Below are 24,824 nucleotides of genomic sequence, written 5' to 3'. Positions count from 1 at the left end.
TTATTTCTTTACCTTGTCCTTCAGCAGAAGTTCAGCAGCAGCCAGTATCTCCCCACTATTCCGTCCCTTTTTGGTTACTGGGAACCACAGCAGCTTGGGGCTGAGGGCTACACTGGGATTCAGTTTAACCACTGGAGGGCATGTGCAGCGACCCATGGGCTCATCTTTACCCTAGTGGGGATAAAGCACAGCAGCACTCAAAGACTTAGACTCATACACCCCAGTTGCACTTTTACAGATGTATTTGTTCTATGATCTTTTTTTTTTCCACAAATGTCTGAGTTTAAATATATTACTTACAACTTGATCACTGTCATACAGCTCCATCACCACATCAGGGGGGTTACGGGCAACGGTCTGGGGGTCTCCATAGATTTCAATGTTCTCAAAGATCAGAGTTTGATCCCATGTGGGGTTCAAAGTGGCTCTGATGACCTCCGTGGTCTTGCTCACATGTAGGAAGGACACATGTGCATAGGGATCTGAGGAGGAGAGAAGGATAGGGGAAGAAGTAATCAGGTAATTTATTAAGAAAAAATACTAATGCAACAGAGTGAAAATCTTCCAGTGCAAAAGTCAAAGTCATGCATTTAATACCAGAGTATTTATTTTGTGGATTTTCAACAACATGTAAAGTATATAAAGTCACAAAGCCATTGTGAAGTACATTGGCCTCTGTCAGTGTTTTACTCACATATATGATGTTTTTGGATCAATTTTACTGCTACTATTAATGTTTATCTTGCAAAGTTTAGAAAAAGAGGACTTTTCCCAGTTTTGTAACATTTTCCAGCTAATCTGAGATCATTTTTAAAGACCATATATAGCTTATGATACAGGAAATATTTCTCAAACCATGAAGAATCTTTCAGTTTACTACAAACACTCAAAACACATTTAGAGATTTTCACTGAGGTCTTAACTGGGGCAGTAGGGGCTGAAAATCTGGTAAAGCTGTCGGGAAAATGTAGTGGGAGTAAAATGCACAACATTTGCCTCAGAGTTGTTGTGGAGTGTAAGTTCAAAGGAGCATAAAAAGCATAAAAACCTGAAATTTGTAATTAAGTGCATTACTTGAATAAAACCATATTCCACAACTGTAGGGTTAAGTTTACTTTGTACCTGAAAAGCTGTCTTTGTCCATGGCACAGAGATTCCTTGCTTGATAAACGTACACTCTCAGCTGGTAAAGGTGCGACCCTAAAGGCAGAGACATTTTATCAACATTTTGCATCAGCATTAAAAACACATCACAGTCTCACAGAACAATGCAGGGTACAAGGCTGATTAGGCATATCCTCACATTCATCTGGTATTTGACTGATGTTTTGACTAAATGTTATCTTCTACTGGTTCTGGTCAGGATGCGCGCTTATTGCTTTTAATCAGCAATAGGAATGTGCTTTATCTGGCCCAATAACTTACGAGTGAAGTGGCAGGAAACAGTGGGTGTGTTGGCACCGAATAATTTGGCTGAATCGGTTTTACTGGCTTTCTCATCCACATCAACCCCCTGTTAACAAGAAAGAACAAAGAGCCAAGTGCAAGATAATTTGATAAAAAAAAAAAAAAAAAAGTAGATGTAAAGTACAGAACTAAAAATAAAACTTCCTCACATATTTTCCATCATCTGATAGGATCTAACACATGTAGGAAAATAATCACAGGATATGACTCAGATGGAATAATGACATTTTGCCATGACTGCGGTGTCAGTAACTACTCAGCTGATTTAACTAAGTGGGACTCACTAATGCCCCCTCTAGTCTGAAGATGGCAGAGGCGCCAATGCAGTCTGAAGGGACCATTTTTCTTCTCCAGCGGCGACGACGGAATGTATCAGAGGAGCGTTCCTTCCTGTGAAACTTCCAGCCAATCAGCGAAGAGTATTCCCATCCCTCTCCTGGGTCTTTTCTCTGTAGAAGACATACAAAAAAAAAAAAAAAAGAATTACAAATTATACTTCTGATATGTTCTTTGTCTAAAATTAAACCTCTCCTTCTTACCTCAAGAGTGGCCACTTTATCAGATATCTTCCTTCTCGGTCTTATGAGTCTCTTCCGCCGATGGACATGGTACATTTTTTCTGCTGCGACCCAAGATTTGGGTTTATCGTCAGGAGGAATAGTTAGTCCATATTCCCAACCTGATAACAAGTCACACAGATATGGACACAAAATGAGTCTGACACGTTATGTTTCCAAATGTTACAAAAACTGACTGTGATTATATATATATATTTTTTCATCTGACAAGTTGGTTACCTTTCTCATCTACTGCCCTGTTGCTGTCAAAGCTCCACTCGTCTTCCCATTTCCATCCAGAGGGACATTCAAACTCTCCAGGACTCAGAGCTTTTTCTCCATTCTACAAAAATTAACTCATTGTTATTTTTGCATGACATTTAAAAGGTAATGCCAGGATTTCAAGTTTTCATATTTTAAAGAGGTTTGCAGTTCAATCAAATCTGCCTCATTGTTTAAGAACTGCATTACCCAGATAATATAAAGGACAGCAGTGGCTCAATTGGTAGGGACTTCAAGCCAGTGCAATTGGACCAGGTGCCAGTTCACTGTTAGGGCACTGCTGATGTGCCCTTAAGCAAGAAACTGAACCCTAAACTGCATAAAATGCATGTATATCAGTCCTGTTTGTGCATGCGTGTGTATTTGGGTCTGTGTACTTACAAAATAACAACAGAGTGAAGAAAGGGAATTGGCCCAATAATTGACAAATCAAGGCCTTTATTTTTTTATATTTAGGATTAGAAAATGTCTTAATGAAATACTGGCCATGAGAATTAGTAGAAGTCATAACATAACGATAAAAGGTTGATCTGAATTATTGTGATCTAATTTTATATCATCTCAAAATGTTATTTTATATCCATCCATTATCGTGATAATTTTTACTGATTTCATCGATTTTTCATAGCTATGGTGTTTGTACAAGAAGCTAAAATGATAAATAATCATCTAGTATCTTCAGTTTTCACTCATGCTGAAAAATCAGCTTTTAAACTAGAAATAATGATTTGTCATTTATTATGATAACAATCAACATCAACTGGTATGAAAATTCTTATCACAGTAACACGTTAGGTTACATCACCCTGACCTACAGTAAAATGACATATATTCAAATTGAGTAATGCCATAGATTTTTTGAATATATTGTTCTTGTCGCTGATGGTACTGAAACAAAAACAAATAATTTTATTTCATTTTATGAACTGAATATAGCATATATTGAGAGAATTATAAAACGATAACTTTATTTTTTAAGTAAACTAAAAAGGCAGTTGTGATAAGTAATTAGCCGTAGTCCTGAGTTAGACAATATATCACAGTAGACATGGTTTGGTTTGCTATCTGTATTAAAATATTCCAAATAGTGTCCCAATAGGTCAGTGTTTATCTGTGCATGAGTGTATTAGCATTTCATACCACGTCCGTGTAGGGCTCTGCAGCAAGTTTCCACTCCCCACCAGGAAAACGTGTTTCATTCTGAAAAACTTCATCTGTGAACTCTGTGTGGCCTGCATCAGCCTCCGTCAGCAGGCTGCAAGAAAACAGCATAGCACACAGGAGAAAGGGGGAAACACTGTGACTCAGACAGGAGCGATGTAGGACCATGATAAACACAGCATTTGGATCAGGAAGACAGGCTTCTGAGAGCTAAAATTATTTCCTCAGTAGGAGAATGTACGCACTTCACATTTCAGAGGCACTAAAAGGGGGATGGAGGACCTCCTTTAAGCAAACACTGGCAAACACTGACATTCCTTTAGGTTTACTCCAACTGAAATATTTTTTGAAAGGGTTTCTCTCCCTAAGTATTACAAACTAGGGTCCATATTTTTTTTACACCATTGTATGTACACGATTTGTATCGTATAAGTACTGTTTGTCCTGTATTTTGAATTGTACAGGTTATTGAAACCTGCTTAGATTAACAGGATGTGTGTACTTGAACCTGCACAAGCCATTTGTCACGTAGGACTGGGTGAGTGGGTTTACACTAGTACTGGGAGGGCTTTTTTTACACTACAAAAACACTTCTAGTATGAGAGTCAGAGTCAGATGAATCTACTAACCTTGCATCATTACACTGTAAACTATAATATCATTTCTTGCAACTTTTTCAGCATCTAAAAAAACTGTCCTTATATAAGATAATACTTTTGATGAAGAAAGTAAAATATTGCAGTGTCCAGTATTCCCATTTTAAACATGACATAATACATAGTAGATACCAAACTGGAAGAAAAATCCGAGGCACTCTCTTTAAACATTAAAATGCCTTTATTAAGATGGCATGGTGCACCTCGAACAAACTCTTTTTTGGTCCGAGAAGCATTCCTTGCCATGAATTTTTGAACTTATGACATAACATATGACCACCTGCTGTGAACATGTCAAACTTGTTGTTTCCTTCACTGTCTACAAATTGATGAGTCAAGAGACATACTGTCTACCCTCTCTTTAAGGAAACACTACTGACTTCACTGACCAAGTGTATATAGGTGGAGTAACTAATCAATTCGTAGTTAAGCTAACATGGGAAAAGACTAAACTTATATAAGCTTATCAGACAGCAGGGACCAAGGCTTTGGACAATTGCGGTTTGTTGTCTCAATATTCTTACATGTAACAATATATTTGTTTTAACCCCAATTCAGTGAGTTTTTGTGTTCTTGCTTCAAAATGGTGTGCAGAGCGCTAGAAACTTCCATCACACTTTCTTAAACAGAAGAATGGTGACTGTGAGGCCATTCCTGGTGTGTTACATTGATGAAAAAGAACCAACAACCTTTTTTAGCCACTAAAATCTAATCAATTAATCCTCGAGTTTACATGAACATTAGAAAAAATATTCACAAGTGTGAATCTGATCTTTCCTTTATCATCATTTTATCCTGTTACACATTTGCTGAAAAGTTCTTCACAATTTGCATATTCAGTCTTATTATTTTTTTGTGGTTACAGGGACCTTAACCTCTGACCACCAAAATGTGGACTTTCTCATGCTTGAATCCAAGTGAACATTTTTGTCAAATTTGGCATAACTTCCTGAAGATGTTTCGTAAGAATGGATAGACATGAGGTCACAGCAATCTTGACATTTAACTTTTGGCCACCAAAATCTTTTTGGGTCGTCCTTGATTTCACAAGAACATTTATGCAAATTTTGAAGAAACTGTATTATGCAGTTTCTGAGATAGTACATTTTCAACAGGGACAGATGGGCAAAGCTTACAGAGACATGAAGACGCATCTAAAGAATCTATAACTGGGGTGAGAAAATTATGCTTGGTTAGTTTTGTTAAAATTACAATACTTAAACAATAAAAGATAACAAAAAAGCAAAAAAAAAAGACTGGTGTGCTTGTTACAAAAAGCAAAAATAAGCAAATAATCTTGTTCTCTGCTAGAATATAACACAGACAGTTGTTGTAGCTCATTACTGCTTGATACAGATCAACACTAGCCAAAATAATATAAGTTACCAATATTTTCTTAAAGGGAGATTACTACTAACAACAATTTTTTATTTTCTTGGAATGTCTTTTTTTTGCAGTGTAAACCTACCATCGCTCAGGATCAACAAACCAGTCTTCGTCCCACTCCCAGCCTCGTGGTGGCAGGAACCGCTCTTGTTTGAGTTTCACCTTCCCAGTCACGTCTGAGAATTTATGACGGCCGACCAACCCAGTGGTCCCCCACTTCCCAAACACTTGAGCTTGGTTTTCATACTGAGAAGAGTAGATAAGATTTTTTTTTAATTTACCACAGAGCAGTGAATTCCCAGAAGCCTTGAATATGTCCTGTTAAAAAACTGTTTTTTGTGTAGCTACTGTACCATTTCAGCATAAACGCTGAAGTTTCCCTCTGAGAAGCTGTTGAACTTCTTCTCATGGGTCGATAGGCCGAGCCACATGTTGACCCTCAGCTGAACAGGGATCTTCAAACCTTTGTTTTTGTCCATGGGATACTGACCAAAGTAACATTTATGTAAGAATTTTAAGTCAACAAATATGGAAGCACATTTCCATCACTGTGACAAAAAAATATCATGTAAATCATTGTGTTAGTTTATTGAAATAATGACTTGGAATCTCAAAATAAAAACATTTCATTATTTTAAGATATAGAGTCTTTTTCATTTCAGCATTGGAAAATGGCTTCTGTTAAAACAGTTTAACAAAAATAAAAAAAATAAATAAATAAAAATAACAGATTGGAAAATGTCTGCTGCACAAAATGTCTAAATGATTAAAATAAGTTGGAGGAAAAGCAGGGTAATCACACATATGTACATTTTACAAAAGCAATGACTAAAACAATAACCAAAAATAGTTTCTGATTAATTTTCAGCTACGATACATTAAGGTTCAGTTTTTGTTATTTTTTGGTTGCATTGGGTGTCATAAATAAATGAATGAATGGTTGTCAGACTTAGCCATTAGTCACCCTCTGCTATTCCCACTCAGTGATGTCCATCATTTAAACACACCTTTCATCCTATTGTGATTGGTGACGTACCTGCATGAAGACGGTCTGTGTCCTCCCACAGTGTTTGCCACAGGCCTGTTCGCTGAAGTTGGAGTACAGGATCTGATTGGCTGGGATCCGGGCAAAGGCCACACGCTTCTCTCCTCTTAACATCCATATGATGACATCTGGCATGCTGTTCTGAGGCTGGTGGAAACACGAAACATTCATGTTGTAGAACTAAGATGTGTATATGTGTATATATGTTACTGTGATGAACACATTCTATTTTTGCAAAAATAAACAGCTTTGTAGCACAACAATGTGGTGTTGTAGTACTTGAGATTGGTCTTGATCTTGTCTCGGTCTCGGGTGCATTTTTACTTAGTCTTGTCTTGGTCTCGGACATTGTTTGGACTCAGGATTTTAAGACAAGACCGGTCAAGACCACCGCTGTTATGTTATTTGCTCATGCCACTGATTAGAGTGAGAAGGAATCTATTTCAAAGCAACCAGTTACTGGTTGCTTGATTTGTTTCCTACGGTTCCCCCACAATAGCTGCATACAGATACACCGCACGAGTGACAACACCCCCCCTCACCCTCTCCCTCACCCATATGGTGAGAGTGAAGGAAGACCAGGAGACAGTGTCAGCAGTGATGTTTGCTAACTCCTTAGTAATAAAGTTTGGTTTCCAAAACCACAAAGAATATATCTGTAAAACAACATGCAAAAAAATAATTCAAATATATTCATGGGTTCGTTTTGAATGGTGAAGACATTTAAGTGTTCTGTCATTGCATTTTAGTCAGGCTTAGTATGTTACCATCCTTTTAATGCTATAATTCTGTGAATGAAACCACTGCTGTTTGGTTGATGGATGCTGGATTTTTGATATAGAAAAATAAACTAAGAATTGAGATTTCCTGCATTGTGGTTGCTTTGAAAAAAGTGCAGAGACTGTTTGTCACTGATACTGTCTCTGTAAATCAATTTTAAAATCGAGAATTCTTACTTTGTTTACTCTTTTAATAATTTTTCATTGTATGTACAGTCTTGGTCTTGTCTCAGTCTCGACCTGCCTTGGTCTTGGTCTCGACCCTTAAAAGTCTTGGTTTTGTCTTGGTCTCGAAACCCTCTGGTCTTGGAAATGTCTTGGTCTCAGATGATGTGGTCTTAACTACAACACTACAACAATGAATGGAACCAGTGACTGCTTTTCCCCCTGACCTCCTCTGCCAGCTGTTTGATTCTGTCCAACCAGTCTTCAATGTCCCCGACAGTAGCCTTAATATCTGTGGCCTCTTCTCTCATGTGAATGGCCATCTGCTTGATATTCTCCAGTGCAGCATCACGTAGTGTTTTCATCTGCAGATCCAGTGCGGTCACATTGGGCTGTCCCTCCATCACTGGGAGCTGGAAACTATAAAAACACTTTTTTAGTTTAATGGATGGCAGTCCGTCAAAGGAATACCATAAATCCACCCATACAGACACCTGTAAACATATTTGAGCTGCAAATGATAACTGCAGTCTAGTTTTCTAATAGCATGTTTCAGTTTGCTGTTGCATCATACAACTTGTAGATAAATTGTAGGTTGTGTCTTGGCTTACCAAAGATCGTCAATCACGTGGTTGATGAGTTTCAGCCAAATCTCAGCCAAGCGTGTCTCAGATACTTTAGCTAATATGGCAGTTTTTAAAGATGTGAGGTGAGACTCCTTAAAATGATAAAAGCAGATAAGATTAGTGAGCACTGTAGTACTGCTTACATAGACATCCGTATTAAAAGCCTCTTCTCACCAGTCTGTCAGCGATGCAGAGCAGAACGTTCACTGAGTGTAGACGGTGGCTGATGTCTTCCCAGTATGATGTAAGGATCACTACAGGCTTTGTGTCAGCCCATGGCAGGTAATAGTAGTGATTACCTGTGGGATCCAACGTAAATAACAATAATGATCATTTTAAACACTAGTCATGAAATGGGCCACATACTGAAATCTGCTGCATGTGTATCTTAGCTAAGTGAAAGTTTATCTAAGTAGAAATGAAAAAAAAAAAGAACAATTGTCGAAACACACTGTACTAATCCCTTCAACACTAACTAAAACAAAATTAAAAAGGAGTTTTTCTTTTTTTTTTTTACACACATTTTTTATGTATGCTAATTACTGAGCTCTACTGTCTATTGAGTAAAGGAGATTTGTGATGTACCAATCTAAAGGCGGATTACAAAGTAGGAGATTTATAAGAATAAATAAATATATAATTTGAATTTGAGATCACCATATATTTTTCAGGTTTATGAAAAAAAGGCTTTCCTCATAAATACATGAAAAAATAAAACAAACACTACAGTCATGATTAAAAGCTGAACTAAGTAATTTCTCTGGAATTAAAATTATTTATTTCTGCACTTCTAAAACTAAAATGAATCAAAAAAAAAAAAAAAAAAAGAATAAAATTTAAAACTATAATATTACTGCTTGAAATACAAGAAAACCATCCATTATAATGTCTTTTTGCACTCTGTAAGTCATAATGACACCCTATCTGAAAACAGAACCACATGTTTGCATTGTTGTAGACTTAATCTTTGTTAATTTCATACCATCAAACACAGCAAAGCTGTATTGTGTGGTGGATGCCAGGGGTTTGCAGGTGGAGTCCAGCTTGTTTCCATAGTTGCCGACGCTAACCTCAAACTGGATTGGCTCACCAGGCTCTTGTAGCATGCATGCACTGTGGAACACCGCGCATAGAGAGAACTTCCTCCTCCGCTGGTATTTCTGCAAACGGTTAAGCGATACTTTAGAACCAGCCGTCTTTTTGGCTTCCGTCATTTTCACCACATGTAAGATAATATTTGTATGATAATTTTGCCCTTTGAACAATCAGCAAAACCAAAAATCCTAGAATGTACCATAATGGGATCATTTTATGCTCTGCGTATTAGTAATTAGAATCAGGCATCTCATTTTGATTCATTTCCAGAAACAGTTGGTATAGTAACATATCAGTCCTGACTCTGAATTTGCTTATGTCTTCTCATGAGATGTCTTTGTAGTTATAACTGTTGTACATAATTGAGATAGACTATTGGAAGACTGGAACTTGATCTGATAAGGTAATCATGTTATTTATTTAATGTCTGTGTAGACATTGAATATGAAGTAAAACTGGTGTTTCACTTCACTATCAGAGCTTCTAGATTATTGAACTGAATGTGTTGGTGTCTTTATATTTAAAATGTGATATTTCAGGATGGTGTGATAAATTTGACACAAACATTCAATAGGACTCAAGGATGAACTGAAAAGATTTTGGAGGCCAGAGGTCAAAGTTGAAAGATCAAAGGTCATTTTAATCTAACAAAATAGGTTTTTGGCTATAACTACTGTAATTCAAGTGAATTTGCATGAACAGATTATGATGGTAGGATAAGTGGATACATCTACAATGCAACTTATGGTTCATGTGTGGCACAATCGCTTTAAGGCTGGTTCACTATTATTTCCCATCCAGCAGTAAATTAATTGGTGTTATCCAGGCTTCAGTATGAGTTCAAACATTAAGAACAGTTTAAATAACTCGTGTTCTAGTGCCGTGTACAACCTGTGCCACCAGGATGTCATCACTAGAGATGTCGTCCACATTCTTCTCAACCTTTCCATCCAGTTGAGTGGACAGTTCAACCAGGACTCTCCCTCTGTAAGCAACCCCTTTACCCTGCCACAGATTGATATGCATCAGTCAACATCACCTACACTAGAGGGGTCAAACACGTGCCCCACAGGTCAAAACTGTCCCACCAAGGGTTCCAATCTCGCCCCCAGGATGAATTTGCAAAGTGCAAAAATTACACTGTAGACATTAAAGCAGCATATGACGTTCGTCACCAATTTTTCATCAAATCTGTAGAACTCGAGTAATAGACTAAGTGTCACGAATCCACTAGTTTTTCCATGATTACACACCTGAATCACTTCCCTCACGGTGAACAACTCAAAAGTGTCCTACATCACAAGCAGTCCGTTTGTTTACATACCAAACTGAAACCGAAACCATATATATATATATATATATATATATATATATATATATATATATATATATATAAATATAATTATGCCGATAAATAATGACAGCTCAGTTTTTTTTTCTTGTTTTAGTGCGAAAAAATAACATCAGTTTATGAAAATATTTACACTTGCAAACTATCCTTTAACAATAAAATGTGAATAACCTGAACAAATATGAACAACCTGAAATGTTTAAAGAAAATTAAGTGCAGTTTTAACAATATTCTGCCTGTTACTAAATGTTTTGTGTAATGCACACGCATAAATGATAAGTTGAGGCAAAATAATGTTAAAATTGCACTTATTTTTCTGAAGAAATTTCAACTTTTTCAGCTAGTTCACATCTTTTTTTGTTTGGATAGTTTGTAAATGTAAATAGTTTTAAAATTTAATGTTACTTTTTTGCAATGAAACAAAGAGCAACATTCATAGTTATTTACATTATTACTATATATATGTGTGTGTGTGTGTATATATATATATATATATATATATATATATATATATATATATATATATATATACATACATATATACAGTGTATATATACATATAAAAAACATTATTTACAAGTTATTATGCTATAATTTTACCAGTCCAGCCCACTGGCGATCCAGCTGGGCTGAATGTGGCCCCTTACTTAAATGAGTTTGACACCCTTGACCTACACTGTCAAATAAAAGATAAAATATCACAGAAAAACGACTAATGACTCCACTGCAAGAGGGTGCCATATGTTTTACCTTGCCAAGGTTGAGTTCTTCATATGGGTCAGGTAGACCAGTGAATTCTCTGGGGCTGCCATACAGGTTCACATAGCAAGGCCCAAAAGCTGGGAGGAAACCAGTCTCAGAGGCTGCGACACACAAACAAACAAGATGTTGTGAGTTCGTACACAAACAGAAGTAGACGTCCATCAGATAGTAATTCTTAACAGTAGCTTAATCAAGGGCACTGACAGGGGAATCAACCATACATGCTTTCGGATATGCAAAAGAAACTAAAGGAAACATGCAAACTCCACACAAAAAGGTCCTGGCACAACCAGAATGTTCTTGAATGGAGGCAAAAGTGTCAACCACCACAGTCTTTAAAAGTTTAGCCTTTACATCTAAGTGCAATGCAGCGGCGATTATATGAAGATGACTCTATCATACGTACTTTCAGACACCGTGTTGCAATTTACGTCTGTAAAAAATCAAAAGAAAGGACAATTATTACCACTTGTATTTAATAGTCTAACACAAAACACACATTAACAAACACTCATTGTAAAATTAAACACAAAATCCTTACCCTCTATCGCCCCCCCGGAGGAGGACATTTTGTTCAGGTTCAGAAATGCTGTTCCGATGGCATCATCTCTGGTTAAACGGTCCCTGTCAAAAAGAGTAAAACAGTCATCAAATACTTCATTAACAAATGAGCAGGTGTCATCTGTCTTCTGTGTGAATTTAAGCTCTTACCAGTCATACATGGTGAGCTTGATTCGGTCACACATGGAGGGAAACTACAGAGGCACATACAGGCTTTTGTTATTTTACCATCTGTTTGCAGTCAGTGTGTATATGACATTTGAATCCTATAAATGCACAACCTCTGTACCTTGACTTGAAGGTGGAGGAGTTGATTCCACTCTGGATTTGCGTTTTTCTCAATAGTTTTGGTGCAAAGCTATAGAAAAATGCCACTGGAAATTAATACACTTTACATAATAAAAAAAAAAAAAATAATGATAATGATGAACTTTGTCTCAAACATAAGTAGCAATAAAGTATAAAGGTGAACAAAGGGCAAAAAGAATATACAAATTCAAACAGAACACTCCAGAATATTGATGGCAGGAAGTTAACCAAAAAAAGAAAAAAAGTCATACATTGTACAACTATGGTGGCTCTTTAACATTTTATGTCCAAAGTGGAGTTGTAAGAAGTTATGCTTATATAGTCCTACCCCAGTTTCATATGACTAAAGTATACAGTCCATACAAAAATAGGTCAGTTAGGAAACTGCTGAAAAAGAAAACAAATTATAACATAACGTCAATAACTACTGCTGTTGTACTCCTGTTCATTGGTACTAAAACAACCTTGTATATTTTTCATTCATTTAACTTACCTTTTTTCCAGCAAAGCTCACTTCCAAATATGGGTCCACCAGGTTTTTTCTGTCTCCTTCTCCTCCGAAAACTTGTTTCACTGTCTGAATAAAGGCATCATCCACTGCAACATAAAGGACGTAAAGGTTTCTAAATGGAACCTGATCAGACTGCAGGTGGTGTGTGAACATGCCAGTTTCTTACTCTGTGGCATATCCTCAGCGCGGTAGACTTTGATGCTCAGAGTGGCCCATCGCATGGTGACACCAGTCGGCACTAGGAGGTTACTCTCTATGTCATCCTGATCCTGGTTTATCTCTCTCTTCTCAGTCTGGATGGAGAGAAGGAAGGTTTGGAGTTGCATTCACTTTATGTCTACACTATGGTGTTCAATACACATAGATCCTTTATTTGTCCAGGTGAAATCCACATTTAGGCTAAAAATGTGTTTCCCAAGAAAGTCGTGACCATGAGAGCAACATAGGCATCACAACATTTAAGAAAGAATAAACCAATTACTTTTATACATGACAAATAAGCATAGTATTTAGTCTTGTACAATAAAAAAATTCAAGTCCGACATCAATTTCATTGCAAATTTAGAAACAATCCTACTGTTTTAGCCATCCTTTACAATAAACACAAATTCCCCAAAAGTAACAAGTTCTGAAAGTTTTGTCATTCTGTAAATTATTCCATGAGGAAGGGGCAGCGTAGCAAAAAAGCCTTTCTACCTCGCTCTACTCTGAAAACGGAGATTTGCAAATAAATGTAGACCAATGTCAGAGACTATGGACGTACAAAGAAGGAGATTTAGCAACAGCATACACTGGTCAACATAATTAAGTAATAAAATAGGATAAAGTGTATCCATCGTCTTTAGGTGTTGTTCAGGTGCATTAATAAAGCCTGGTTTAATGGTGTTACATACCGGTGGTTCATCCCCAGTGGTCATAACCATCAGAGTAACTTTCAGGTAACCTCTGGACCCTGAATTGGAGTCATCAGGATCACTTAGGAGGAGCCATTTCCTCATTAAAGCATGACCTAAGAGGACATGTTGGACTTTTTAAAATATGTCTTTTTCACTACACATACATATATAGAGTGGAGGGGGGTACACAGGGTAAGCATTTTTCATGGAAAGACTGACCAGGTTCATCGTAGATGTAGCCAACATCCAACTGAGAAGAAAAAGAAACATAAAAATATTGCTCCATTATTTAAAATCAGTCATCCTACCATGTAACACAACATATCTGTTATAGAAATGACACATAAATTTGACTGTTTCTATTAAAATAGTAAAATAACTCAAGTGCACTGAAATGGACATACCTTGAATTCTCCCATTAGACTGTCTGATCTAAGAGAGTAGGAGTCATAAACCTGTCAAGAAAAAGTCAGACTTACAGCGTCTGCAGATAAAGAAATCTCTGGAACTAAAGCCTGTAATGGACTGTCTTTGTACTGTACTTTGTAAAAAATACAGTATAGATTTGTACGTACCCGGAGACTAATGCTCTCATCAAACAGCTCTGATGGGAGCATGTTAACATTGTAGAAAAACATCTGAAGAACAGAAAAGTATTATTAAAGCGTGCACTCTGCTGTTAGTATGAAAATCAGACATCTTTATAATAGACACACAAGGGTGGTGACTATAAAGTGTCAAAAAAGAATATAAAGTAGCCTGTAAGTTATATTTGATATGCTTTTTTTTCAACCTTGAGTAGTGATGAACTCTTTACCTCATCAAAAAATGGGTTATTTCCTCTTCTAATTCGAGTCCTGTGGGTTTGCCCACACACATTCACCTTAACCACCGGCTTGATGTTGTTGCCAGGCAACTGTCGAGCCTCGATAACTCGAACACGAATCTGGACATTACACAAATCAGCTGAACAAACAGTATGCGGACCATGGATGAAAAGGCAGCAGTGTTCATTATACTTAAACAATACAGTTCAAACCCTCTTAAAACATGTAATCTCCTTTCATATGTGTGAAATAGCACACATGCACCTGAAACCACATACTGGTAATACACAGTGGTTCTCAAATTTGTTACACCACATAGTGCCCCAGAACAGATTAGGCTCCAAATATCCCACATATGACTGGGGTTGTGCAGGTTTACACACTCAGTTTAACTTTGTAAATCTATGAAGATGTAGCTAACAGTACTTTCTGTTTCACACCTTTTGTTGGTAGTGCATGTTGTGGGGATATTACTGTCTTCACCATTCACTTTGTTTTTTTCAATATTGCTCAAAGGATTGTTTTCTGGTTCACTCCTAATGTATCCCACTTGGAGACACAGTTACAGAGTTTTGACTACTTCTCATATTAGCTACCTCTGACCTTAGTACTTACTGTCTGGTCATTACAATTTAGCTTTAGTATCTGGCATTAAGAGGATACTAGTTAGTTCAGTTGCTTATCTAGTAGCCTCACTCACAACAAAAGTAATACTAATAAGGTCAAGTTTATTTTACATTTAATTTCAATTTCTTTCATACTATTATATTGACAGTGTTTTTAGTCATTTAATTACAAAAACATATTCCAAGCTCAATTCCATGTACCACTGGAGAAATTAACTTGAAATATGTGAAAAAGGTGGCTCTAGCATTGAAGGATTCGTTTCAAAAAGTTAAATGTCCATTATCTGAACCGGTATTAAATGCGTTTTTTCTTTTTTTTTTCTTTTTTTTGTGTTTGTTTTTTTTTTCCTGTGAAGGTAACTTTCTACATGATGAACAACAAAACATCCTCATTTATCGGACATGTATTATTTTCCAGGAATGCAGTACTCCAAATATAAACAATACCTGGAAGTCCTGGGGCTTATTGGCCAACGCTCTGTGTCTCTTGCGGCTGACACGAACCGACTTGTGGCTGGGTTTCCCAGGCTGGTGTGGCATGGTGGCAGCTCCTGGACTTCCACCCTGGCCTCCCTCCTCCACATCTGTCTCCCTTTCTTCATCCTCTTCCATGTTATCTGGTAAAACCACAATGATAAAAAATGATATTCAGTGTTTTTATTGCTCTTCTTAAAGTTGCATTTCAGGGTTACTTAATTATTTACATGTCAAATTATTTAATTACTGTACAGCATCTTAAAATCAGCATGGCAAAATGTATGCAACTGGAAAAGAATAAATTGTGATTAATTATTAAAAATCAACACAAAGGGCTTTGAGATAACAGTGGACTCTGTCTCTTACCTCCATCCACGTGGGACGTGTCTGTATCAGGTTGATCATTTAGATTTGGAGTACTGCTGGCAGGAGGCTCATACCCAATAACCAAATTAATGGTTGCCTATAAATAATTAATGGTTTTATATTTGTTAGAATTATCACATTGTACAGTATACGTCCAGTAAGTGTAATACAATTGAATGCATCGATGGATTGAACAGACTGTGGAAGTGGAGAGTAGAGATCCCAGCACTTCTGATACAATATTGTATTGTTAGTCTTTTTAATAGTGATAGATATTTACCCCACAAGTCTGTTGCTTCTCATTGATCAAGGGGACGTTCCTGGATGGAAGAGACTTCACTTGACCACTGGCCAAGTCTCTCAGTAAGATTTTTGCTGAACCGATCCGCCTGAAAAACAGTCAGACAACCATTTCTCTGGTGAAAATCACTTTAGACTGCATTTAGTTAAACAGGTTTGTTTGAAGGGATTATTATTATCATATAATAGCATCATCTTTATATATAAGATGAATGTTTAAGTGAATTATATTTTATAAATGGAAAACTATTACATGCACATACATTACACTGGCATATGGGATATAGGTGGTGAAAAATAATTGCCAATTTTGAAAAAAGCAGTAAGGAAAGAAGGTCAGATCAAGTTGGTTTACACAATGATTAATGAAGTGAGAAAGGCTAAAAATTGCTGCAGGCTCATGAACAATTAGTTGACACAAAAAGAAAAGGGTTCTGGGTCCACTATTCTACTATATGAAATAATCATATAATCTTTGCTATCATTATTTTGGTTTATAGTGGACTGATCCCACTTCCCAGTTTCACTTCTGCACATAAACCTAGCAACAACCACTCGACAGTTGCTTTGTCCATCAAACAGAACTGGTGTGATTCATACGTGTTACTCATTCATATCCAACTGAAGCAATTAACAGAGTTAGCGTATTGACTTTGTTATATATGAAGCAAATGTAGCTGTTGTGTGTAGCACGTGATGAAGAGTTTAATTATCATTATCCTCACCTCCATGAGCAAATACACTTCTTAATTTTATATCTTCACATTCTATGACAAACAATGTTGGGGAGACTTAAACTACATGTAGTTGAACTTTGTAGTTAAACTACATTTTGCTGTAACTTGTTGGTAGTTAAAAAACATTCATATTTTGTGCCACGTCAAGTAGTTCAAGTACTTTTTGGGTAATTTTTTTGTCCTTTAACTATTCGATTTGCAAACTACAATTTTGGGCAACAACATTAGATCAAGGGTTTTTTTTTACATTTATTTTTTATAATTTAACTTGTATTTCACCACTGAATGCGAGACAGTTCCTATTTCTTTCATCCTGAATTGCTTTGAAGGCATGATCATGTCATGACATGACAGCCAGCACTGCCTCTGATTGGTTTGCCCTGGCACCACTCAAATGCTTCACAAATGTACGATCATTATTAATGTCATGTGGTCATCACCACCATGGACAACCTTCCTGCCAGCTCCACCCCTGATAGCGACATGCCGCCCCAACCATGGCTGTATTTTGTTCCATATACACCACATGTACATTCTCAATTTAACGCTGAAAATAAAAAGTAGTTGCTAAAAATACTTCTTCTAGCCATAGTTTTACAAACTACATTTCTCCAGGGGTAGACAGGGGTGTAGTTTGTTTGAACAACTGCCTTCCTCAACACTGATGACAAACCTAGCAACAACCCCTACACAGACCACTGAACAGAACTGGTGTGGCAACAGTGAATAATAAAAAGAACCAGTTTCAAAACACACCCTGGAAGTAATGTGTACAGTTCCGTAGCAACTAACAGATAGGGAAAGCCTTCTTCTGTAAGTGGAAGACTTTATTGAACTTTATTAGTTGTAACCCACAGAAGTCCACTTATCAGCTAAAATTTCCTTAGAGGTCTTATTTATGTCTTTGTGCATAAGAAATCAATATAAGTGAATCCCCAAAGGAACTTTGTTTTGGTAAATGCAAGTTATGTACATTTACAGGATTTCAATTCCGTTGCAACATGTTGATGGTCATATGAACTATGTTTTCAGGTCAAAAATGTCCAATTTCATCACAATTACTGCTATATTTTCATGTCACAAATGGCCAAGTTATATTTTAACTGAATTTACCTGAAAAAAAATATTCTATTCTTTTTCTATTTTTACAGGTTGCAATATGGAGTATGGTGCTGATCCATCCTGCTTATGTTACACCAATACATACATTAAGAATGTCACATGTCACTTTTTAAATCAACAGTTTTCTAATAATAAGCATTTCTATAAAGAAATAACAATTCTATATTGTTATTTACTCTTTAGTATGATGATTAACTATACAATAAATAATTATGATCCTTGTTTTTGCACAGGGATCATTTGTGGAAACGGTGACATGGCTGCCGAGCATCAGTATGATGGAATCTGTAACAACCATGTCACATCCGTCCGCTGCCACATTTTGTGTTTTTGTGTCAGCTGTTATTGTTTTACATCCACAATACTAACATTTATGAATAAGAGGAGAATTAGCAATAGCAAGTATATAAGTTTATTACTAATAAAGTACTGGTACTGACCAGATCATCATGGGTAATGTCACATCCGTCCACCAGCAAAAGTTTTCACATACACGTGCTATTCAAAATCCATTATTTCTGAAAATATAGCTTCCACTGTCAAATAATATCAGTAGTCTGTGCACAAATGTGTTAGCATTATTTCAACACACTATGCATTTCTTACAACTTTTTTTTTTTACAAAAACGGCCACTCATTTGACCCCCTAAGTAAATTTTAGCCGTTATGTATATCATGATGCACAAATATTTCACTCCTACAAATGTGTTCTTTGATTTTGATCCTCAAAAATACAGTGTTCTGGAAATGCGTAAAGCTTTTTCTCAACACATGAACATATTTTAACACATTAAAAGTCTACTTAGTTTGTTGGCCCTGTGACATAAACTGTGCACGTTGGCAAATCAGTCTCTATTTTTGTGGCTATGACTTCAAGCAAGTCCAAATAAGCAGGGGCTCGCCAGTGGATAGTGAAATATTTGTGAATCATTACGTTCTTCTGTGGGTTACAACTAATAAAGTATAATAGAATCTTCCACTGCATTAACAGAGGAGTTTGTGGTGTTGCAGTAGAGGGTTTGGTGTTAGATTTAAGACAGGAGAAGATGATTCACTCAAATGACTTCATAGTCAGACATATTTTCTTTACAGGCATTATGACTGAGTCAAAAAGGCTAGAGGCAAAGAGGTGAATATCTGAAATATCTGCTGATGTTGCCATGGAACAAACAGCTTTCACTCCTTATCAATGTAAATTATTTGACAGGAGCAAAGATGAAACCATGGTGATTCCCTCTCGCAGCTGCTCTCAGTCCAAAATAACAGAGAAATAGCTCTGAAGCCATGCGGCAACGTTGTGATTGAACAGTCAATTAGGTTTCGGATCACGCCAATATTATGTCTTTGGGTGAGATCTTGAAACACTTTGGAAGTATAAATGTTACTTCAGTAGACGTCACCTGGAGTGATCCTGTCCAGACCTGCTGCTTTTCTCTTGTTTATTTTACCGAATGTCACCCTCACTGCCTGAGTGAAGAACAGAGGTGAAAGAAGCTGCATACGGGTGAATGAAGGTGAGACTGAAGACCATGCCAACCTTCCATAGACCTGCTGGTGTCAGGTGTTGGGGAGATTTTTCATTGTCTTTAGTTTTTCCTGATTTTTCTTGTCATCAGATGCATTGTTCTAGTTCTATGGAGCAGTTTGACTTGACTTTCCTGATTGCAGCTCTTAGGTCATATTTGGTAGAAGTGTGTAGTTCTTTGTTTCCACTGATAAAACTACAGTTCTCTCATAAAACTTGGTGTATTATTGCTGTAGGGTTTCACTGTTTGAGTAGGCAACGACATACTGTATTTATGCAAAAAAAAGAAAACACTACAAGTGTCCAAATCACAAAGCTGAATCATTTTCTCAGTATAAGTCAAATAAAACATCCAACTGCAATATGAAAGCGTTTATATCATGATGCATCAAAGCTATGACTAAAAATCATGGCACAAGAAATGTTGTCATGTGGGTTCTTAAATAAAAACATATTCAAACACAAAATGTACCTATAAATAGTAAAGTCAGCTGTGTCTTAATTTTTCCAGTGTTATATGACGTCGCAGCATCAGTGTGTCAGAGGTGATATTTCCTAATTAGTGCATTTGAAGCAGCTTCACACAGATTCAACTGCCTCAGTATGGACCATGAACCCTAATGTCCTCAGTTGAACCCAGCTGAATCAACCGCCCAAAGAACGGACACCATTAGAGGACAACCACACCGTAACCCCTGGGACCTTAAAAGCATTAATATCTGATGCTGTCCCTTCCACTCTGCCAAAACTAATACAGCAAAAGAGGCATTTTTAAGAGGACAAATATCATTCTTCTGTGATGAAACCCAGGTTTTTACACAGCCACGTTCATGCACCAAATTCAACAGATGGAAACAATCTCTGAGTAATTATCTCGTGCCACAGGCATGTGTTGCATTTTCTGTGCCCACTTTACTTATGGACAAATGAAGAGAGAGGGAGGTGACTGAAAAAAAAGGCTGTTTTAAGTAACTTGAAAGCAGTCAGGATTCTATTCATGATTCTTTCTCACTCTCTTTGTCCCTTGCTCACAATCTAAAAGCCTTGGATTCTCTGTAGTCACAGAGCCAGCTGAGGAAAAAAAAAGTATTGTGAGAAAACTGCGTATGACTTTATGACACTACTGCACATGCAAGGATCCCTTTAAAAATGACAAGAAGGCATCAGCATTTAAAGCTGTGTAATGGAAACCAACACTGAAAAATGCAAACTGCTTTATAATTAATGGACCAAACACCTTTTCAGCCAGTTTGATATCATATTCAAAATTTGTTTTAAAAAGGGTTATCCAAACAAACCAAGCAGTCCACATCACAAGTTGATATAATATCTTGATGTTACCACAGATAAGCTGCTCAAAGAGCCAGTCCTTGAGCTTACAGTACATTTACAGAGTTTTTATATTGTAAAATTCAGGCAGAGCTGATGATAGAGCTGCCACGTGCTGTAAATCAAATATATTTTCCCACCATAATCACCTTAAAAGGATTAGAAGGCAGATTTTCACAAGCTTTCAAGCTGAGGTACTACCAGTCGCCTGACAAGCCTGCACAAGCTTTTTGGCTCTCAACTCCCTCATGCAGGCAGTGACAAGGGAGGAAAATCAGTGTGTACATGGCTGAGGCACACAGCCCCCCCGCCTCCCACCTCCCTCCTATCACCACCATCACCACCACCAAACCCGCCCTTGTGCCTTCCCTAAAATAATTTCAACTAAACACAATCAGTCACTGGAGTGACTCAGAGGAAATGTTATTCTTACAGTTGACCTTCTTACTCCCTCTTCATCTGCAAAGTAGAATGACTATGGTCCACTACAAAGCTGCAAGAACTAATTTAGAGGAATAAATCTTTTCTAGTGGTGCATGTCTGCCTCAGACAAACCAAAAAAAGAACAGGCATTCTTCTCTTTTGAAGTCAACAGTCATGAAGTGCTTTTGCGAAGGAAATAAAGCTCCTTCTTACAGTCACATAACTGCAGGTCTAAATATGAGGAACAGCAACAGTCAGATTTTGTGCAGGAATGATTGCCTGGTCAACTCAAAATCATGCACATGGATAACGCAAAATACTGTTTGATGGTTACTTTAACCCTTTCATGCATGAAATATGAGAACCTTAGTCAATATTTTTTTCCTGAGTGATTTTTTTTCCTCTTTAGGCATGAAAAAAACTATGCAATCGGAATTTTTTTATGACCCTGTTTTTATGGAGTTACAAAAATGTCCACTCAGCTGGACACCATGCATTTAATTTTTGAAGCAAACATGTATTTAAAACCCATCATCAGAAAGTGATATACTGTGTGAAAACTATGAAATAAAAACATTTTTAATGCCGCTAATGCCATTTTCTCATATTTTAACATACTCTAATACTAATTGTTACTCAATTCCTGGAGATAATATGCAAAAAAGCACCTTTTTGTTCAAGAAAACTGTTAATTACGGTCTAATAGCCTAATAATTAGCAATTGATTTACACTCAAACATGTTACTGCAGATTAGATTTATCTAAAACAACAAAGTTACAGTAATGGTATGAATTGCAATGTTTGGGATGATGCATGAGTGTCCACTGTGTTGGCTGATATGGAACTAAAACAACAAAACCCATGAATATACAAGAGAACAGCTGGAGAATAGCTGTCCACTCTAGTGATCAGTATGCATGAAAGGGTTAACACTCACTGGCATGGCACACGTTCCCATTACGCATTATGTATACTATTGTGATGTACCAGAGGTGCTTTTGCCTCTCTGTAATCTACACTCACCTGAAAGCTGTCTTCACTCAGACACCCTCCTCCACAACAGTTAAACTGTATTTTAGTCAGTAACTTCACAAATTTGACTACAGTCCACCACAAACAAGACAAGTAAAGTATGAAATGTATAAATTGACAAATTTTTCCTTTTCAAAGTGTGAAAAGACATACTTGTCTTTGCCGATTGTTTCAAAATCTTTCACAACCACATTGATGAAGGAGGATGCGTCCAAGGGCGTGCCTTTCAGATCGAATTCAAGCACCTGCAGTCAAAAGGGAAACCATATTCACAATGACAGCATAGCCATGGTTTTACTATAAGCTTTGAGATGACTTATTGTTTCCCAAGGTACCAACCCACAACAAGTCCCCCTACAGTTGGCTATAATTCCCCCTTACCTCATTCCAAACAGGATTTAACTCATTGTCAATTGCTTTGGTTTTCTTCTTTTCACCTGCATGCACAAAAACAGAAAATACAAATTAATCCTTTCATGCATCATGGTCACTACAGTGGACAGCTGTTCTCTTGCATATTCATGGGTTTTGTTGTTTTAGTTCCATATCAGCCAATATAGTGGACGCTTATGCATCATCCCAAATACTGCAATTCATACCATTACACTAGCATTGCTGTTCTACATAAACCTGATCTGCACGAACATGGTTTAGTGTAAATCAATTGCTGATTGTTAATTAGACTGTAATTAACAGTTTTCTTATCCAAAAAGGTTTTTTTTTTTTTCATATTATCTCCATGAAGTGAGTAACAGCTAGTATTAGAGTATGCTAAAAATATGAGAAATGGCATTAAAAATGTGTTTATTTCATAGTTTTCATGCAGAATATCAATTTTTAACATTGGGCTATAAATAAATGTTTCTTTGCTTCAAAAATTAACCTTCCTCTTGTGCTAGCTTATTGTTACCATCTCTTATGTTAACGGGTCAGTTTTGACCCATGTCTTAAATCAGCTGTAAAATACACTAAAAACAATTATCTATCATCCAATTTGTTTCCCATCTCTTGGTTACTTTGTTAGGCTTCCTTATTCATGAAAATATTGGTTTTAATATTTTTGGTGGGAGCCTCTGGACCTTTTTTTGTCATTATACCCCTCCATGTGGACTCTGCAAGTCACCAATTGTATACTGGACATCTTCTTTGCTTGTTTTGTTTTTGTGCAGGTATACTGGATAACAAGGCAAAATGAGATTTCCCAAAAGCTCACATGATTGGGAGAGGAGCTGGCTGTCAGTGTGTTGGCTGACAGTGCACTTATGATTTCAGTTTTGGCTCTAATTATTGCTTTAAAATCTTGTTTTTATAACTGGGTCGAAACTGACCCTAACAACACAAAGGTCATAATTTTAACCACAGCATTTCATAATTTAGTGGAAAAAAACGTTTTGTATTATTGTTGTTGAAATAGAGGTTCCTGACAAAGTCAAAAAGCCTTGATGCAATAAATACATTTTATGTGTTTCATTTACGCATTTAAAACCTAAAAAGTGTCGGTGCTGACCCTAACACAAGAGGAAGGTTAAACACATGGTGTCCAGCTGAGTGGACATTTTTATAACTCCATGAAAAATAGGTTCATAAAAAAATTCAATTGCATAGTTTTTTTTTTAATGCCTAAAGTGGAATAAAATTACTCAAGAAAAAAATATTGACTAAGGTTCTCATAATTTATGCCTGAAAGGGTTAAAGAAGATTCACACATTTGAATTAAAATCTAAGTGTTATTATGCACTCTGTAAAGGTAGAAACACATATTAAAAGCAACTAGCTTCCAGATGCAAAGGTTTATAAGAGAATCTATTGTTTCCACTGTGTTAAAACCAGATGCAGTCTCTTCAGATTGCTGTAAGGACAGTGGACAATTCCTGACCTTATATGGATGTGTTCTTAGTTTATGCATATGAATCACTGTCCAAATATTCACATTTAGCTTCTAGATCAGTTGCATTTCTTTCAAGTTGAATATGCAATGGTAAAACTTTTCAGACATTATAGGAAAGACTGATAGAGATGGAAAAAAGTAATAAAAAGTCACAAATAATTGTTAATTCTCACCCCTGAACACAACCCCAACTATAGGATCAGGGTTTCCAAGTTTCTTTTTGGGGATCCCACTTGCGGATTCAACGATGACCCGCAGCATTTTGACCAAAAAAGTCCGAATTTATTAAGAGAGACGAACCATATTCCGCTGAGAGGGGCTGCCACAGGGAACTGAAAGGCACAGATGTGAGACCAAAAAAAAAAAAAAAAAAAAAAATAGAAAGAGCGGATACAGGAGGTAGAGCTGCATTTATGACTCACAGTATAAAACACACCCAGGAGAGGTGCCGTAATCAGCGGAAAACAGACTCATGTAAACTCTGTCTGATACACTACTGTGCTGAATATACTATCAAAACACTTCAGAGTAGGACTTCATACCATTAACATAGTTTTACTCG

The 24,824-nt window shown here is 36.8% G+C and overlaps 1 protein-coding gene across 2 annotated transcripts in view; it reads right to left on the bottom strand.

Annotated features, from left to right (window-relative positions):
• myofl (myoferlin like) overlaps positions 1–24,589 on the bottom strand; it is a 36,349-nt gene extending 11,760 nt beyond the window's left edge. The window contains exons 1-34 of one of the 2 annotated variants that reach the window (XM_030156220.1): positions 24,436–24,589; positions 22,756–22,811; positions 22,528–22,619; positions 16,186–16,294; positions 15,906–16,002; positions 15,510–15,679; positions 14,427–14,555; positions 14,185–14,247; positions 14,014–14,064; positions 13,829–13,859; positions 13,607–13,722; positions 12,880–13,006; positions 12,696–12,799; positions 12,183–12,251; positions 12,044–12,087; positions 11,874–11,956; positions 11,739–11,765; positions 11,321–11,433; positions 10,111–10,224; positions 9,107–9,284; positions 8,299–8,423; positions 8,110–8,216; positions 7,726–7,918; positions 6,546–6,701; positions 5,863–5,994; positions 5,592–5,755; positions 3,447–3,561; positions 2,265–2,367; positions 2,007–2,146; positions 1,752–1,916; positions 1,426–1,513; positions 1,123–1,200; positions 301–482; positions 13–171 (exon numbers count right to left, since the gene is read on the bottom strand). In XM_030156220.1, coding sequence (XP_030012080.1) covers positions 13–171; positions 301–482; positions 1,123–1,200; positions 1,426–1,513; positions 1,752–1,916; positions 2,007–2,146; positions 2,265–2,367; positions 3,447–3,561; positions 5,592–5,755; positions 5,863–5,994; positions 6,546–6,701; positions 7,726–7,918; positions 8,110–8,216; positions 8,299–8,423; positions 9,107–9,284; positions 10,111–10,224; positions 11,321–11,433; positions 11,739–11,765; positions 11,874–11,956; positions 12,044–12,087; positions 12,183–12,251; positions 12,696–12,799; positions 12,880–13,006; positions 13,607–13,722; positions 13,829–13,859; positions 14,014–14,064; positions 14,185–14,247; positions 14,427–14,555; positions 15,510–15,679; positions 15,906–16,002; positions 16,186–16,294; positions 22,528–22,619; positions 22,756–22,811; positions 24,436–24,523 — 3,768 coding nt within the window. In that variant the 5' untranslated portion in view covers positions 24,524–24,589. The remainder of the gene's footprint in view (positions 1–12; positions 172–300; positions 483–1,122; positions 1,201–1,425; positions 1,514–1,751; positions 1,917–2,006; positions 2,147–2,264; positions 2,368–3,446; positions 3,562–5,591; positions 5,756–5,862; positions 5,995–6,545; positions 6,702–7,725; positions 7,919–8,109; positions 8,217–8,298; positions 8,424–9,106; positions 9,285–10,110; positions 10,225–11,320; positions 11,434–11,738; positions 11,766–11,873; positions 11,957–12,043; positions 12,088–12,182; positions 12,252–12,695; positions 12,800–12,879; positions 13,007–13,606; positions 13,723–13,828; positions 13,860–14,013; positions 14,065–14,184; positions 14,248–14,426; positions 14,556–15,509; positions 15,680–15,905; positions 16,003–16,185; positions 16,295–22,527; positions 22,620–22,755; positions 22,812–24,435) is intronic. The other variant, XM_030156221.1, reaches the window with a different exon arrangement.
• Positions 24,590–24,824: the final 235 nt, after the last annotated feature.

This window comes from Sphaeramia orbicularis, chromosome 15, assembly GCF_902148855.1.
Source record: "Sphaeramia orbicularis chromosome 15, fSphaOr1.1, whole genome shotgun sequence".
Classification (NCBI taxonomy): Eukaryota; Metazoa; Chordata; class Actinopteri; order Kurtiformes; family Apogonidae; genus Sphaeramia; species Sphaeramia orbicularis.
This window is presented reverse-complemented; position numbering and strand designations above follow the sequence as displayed.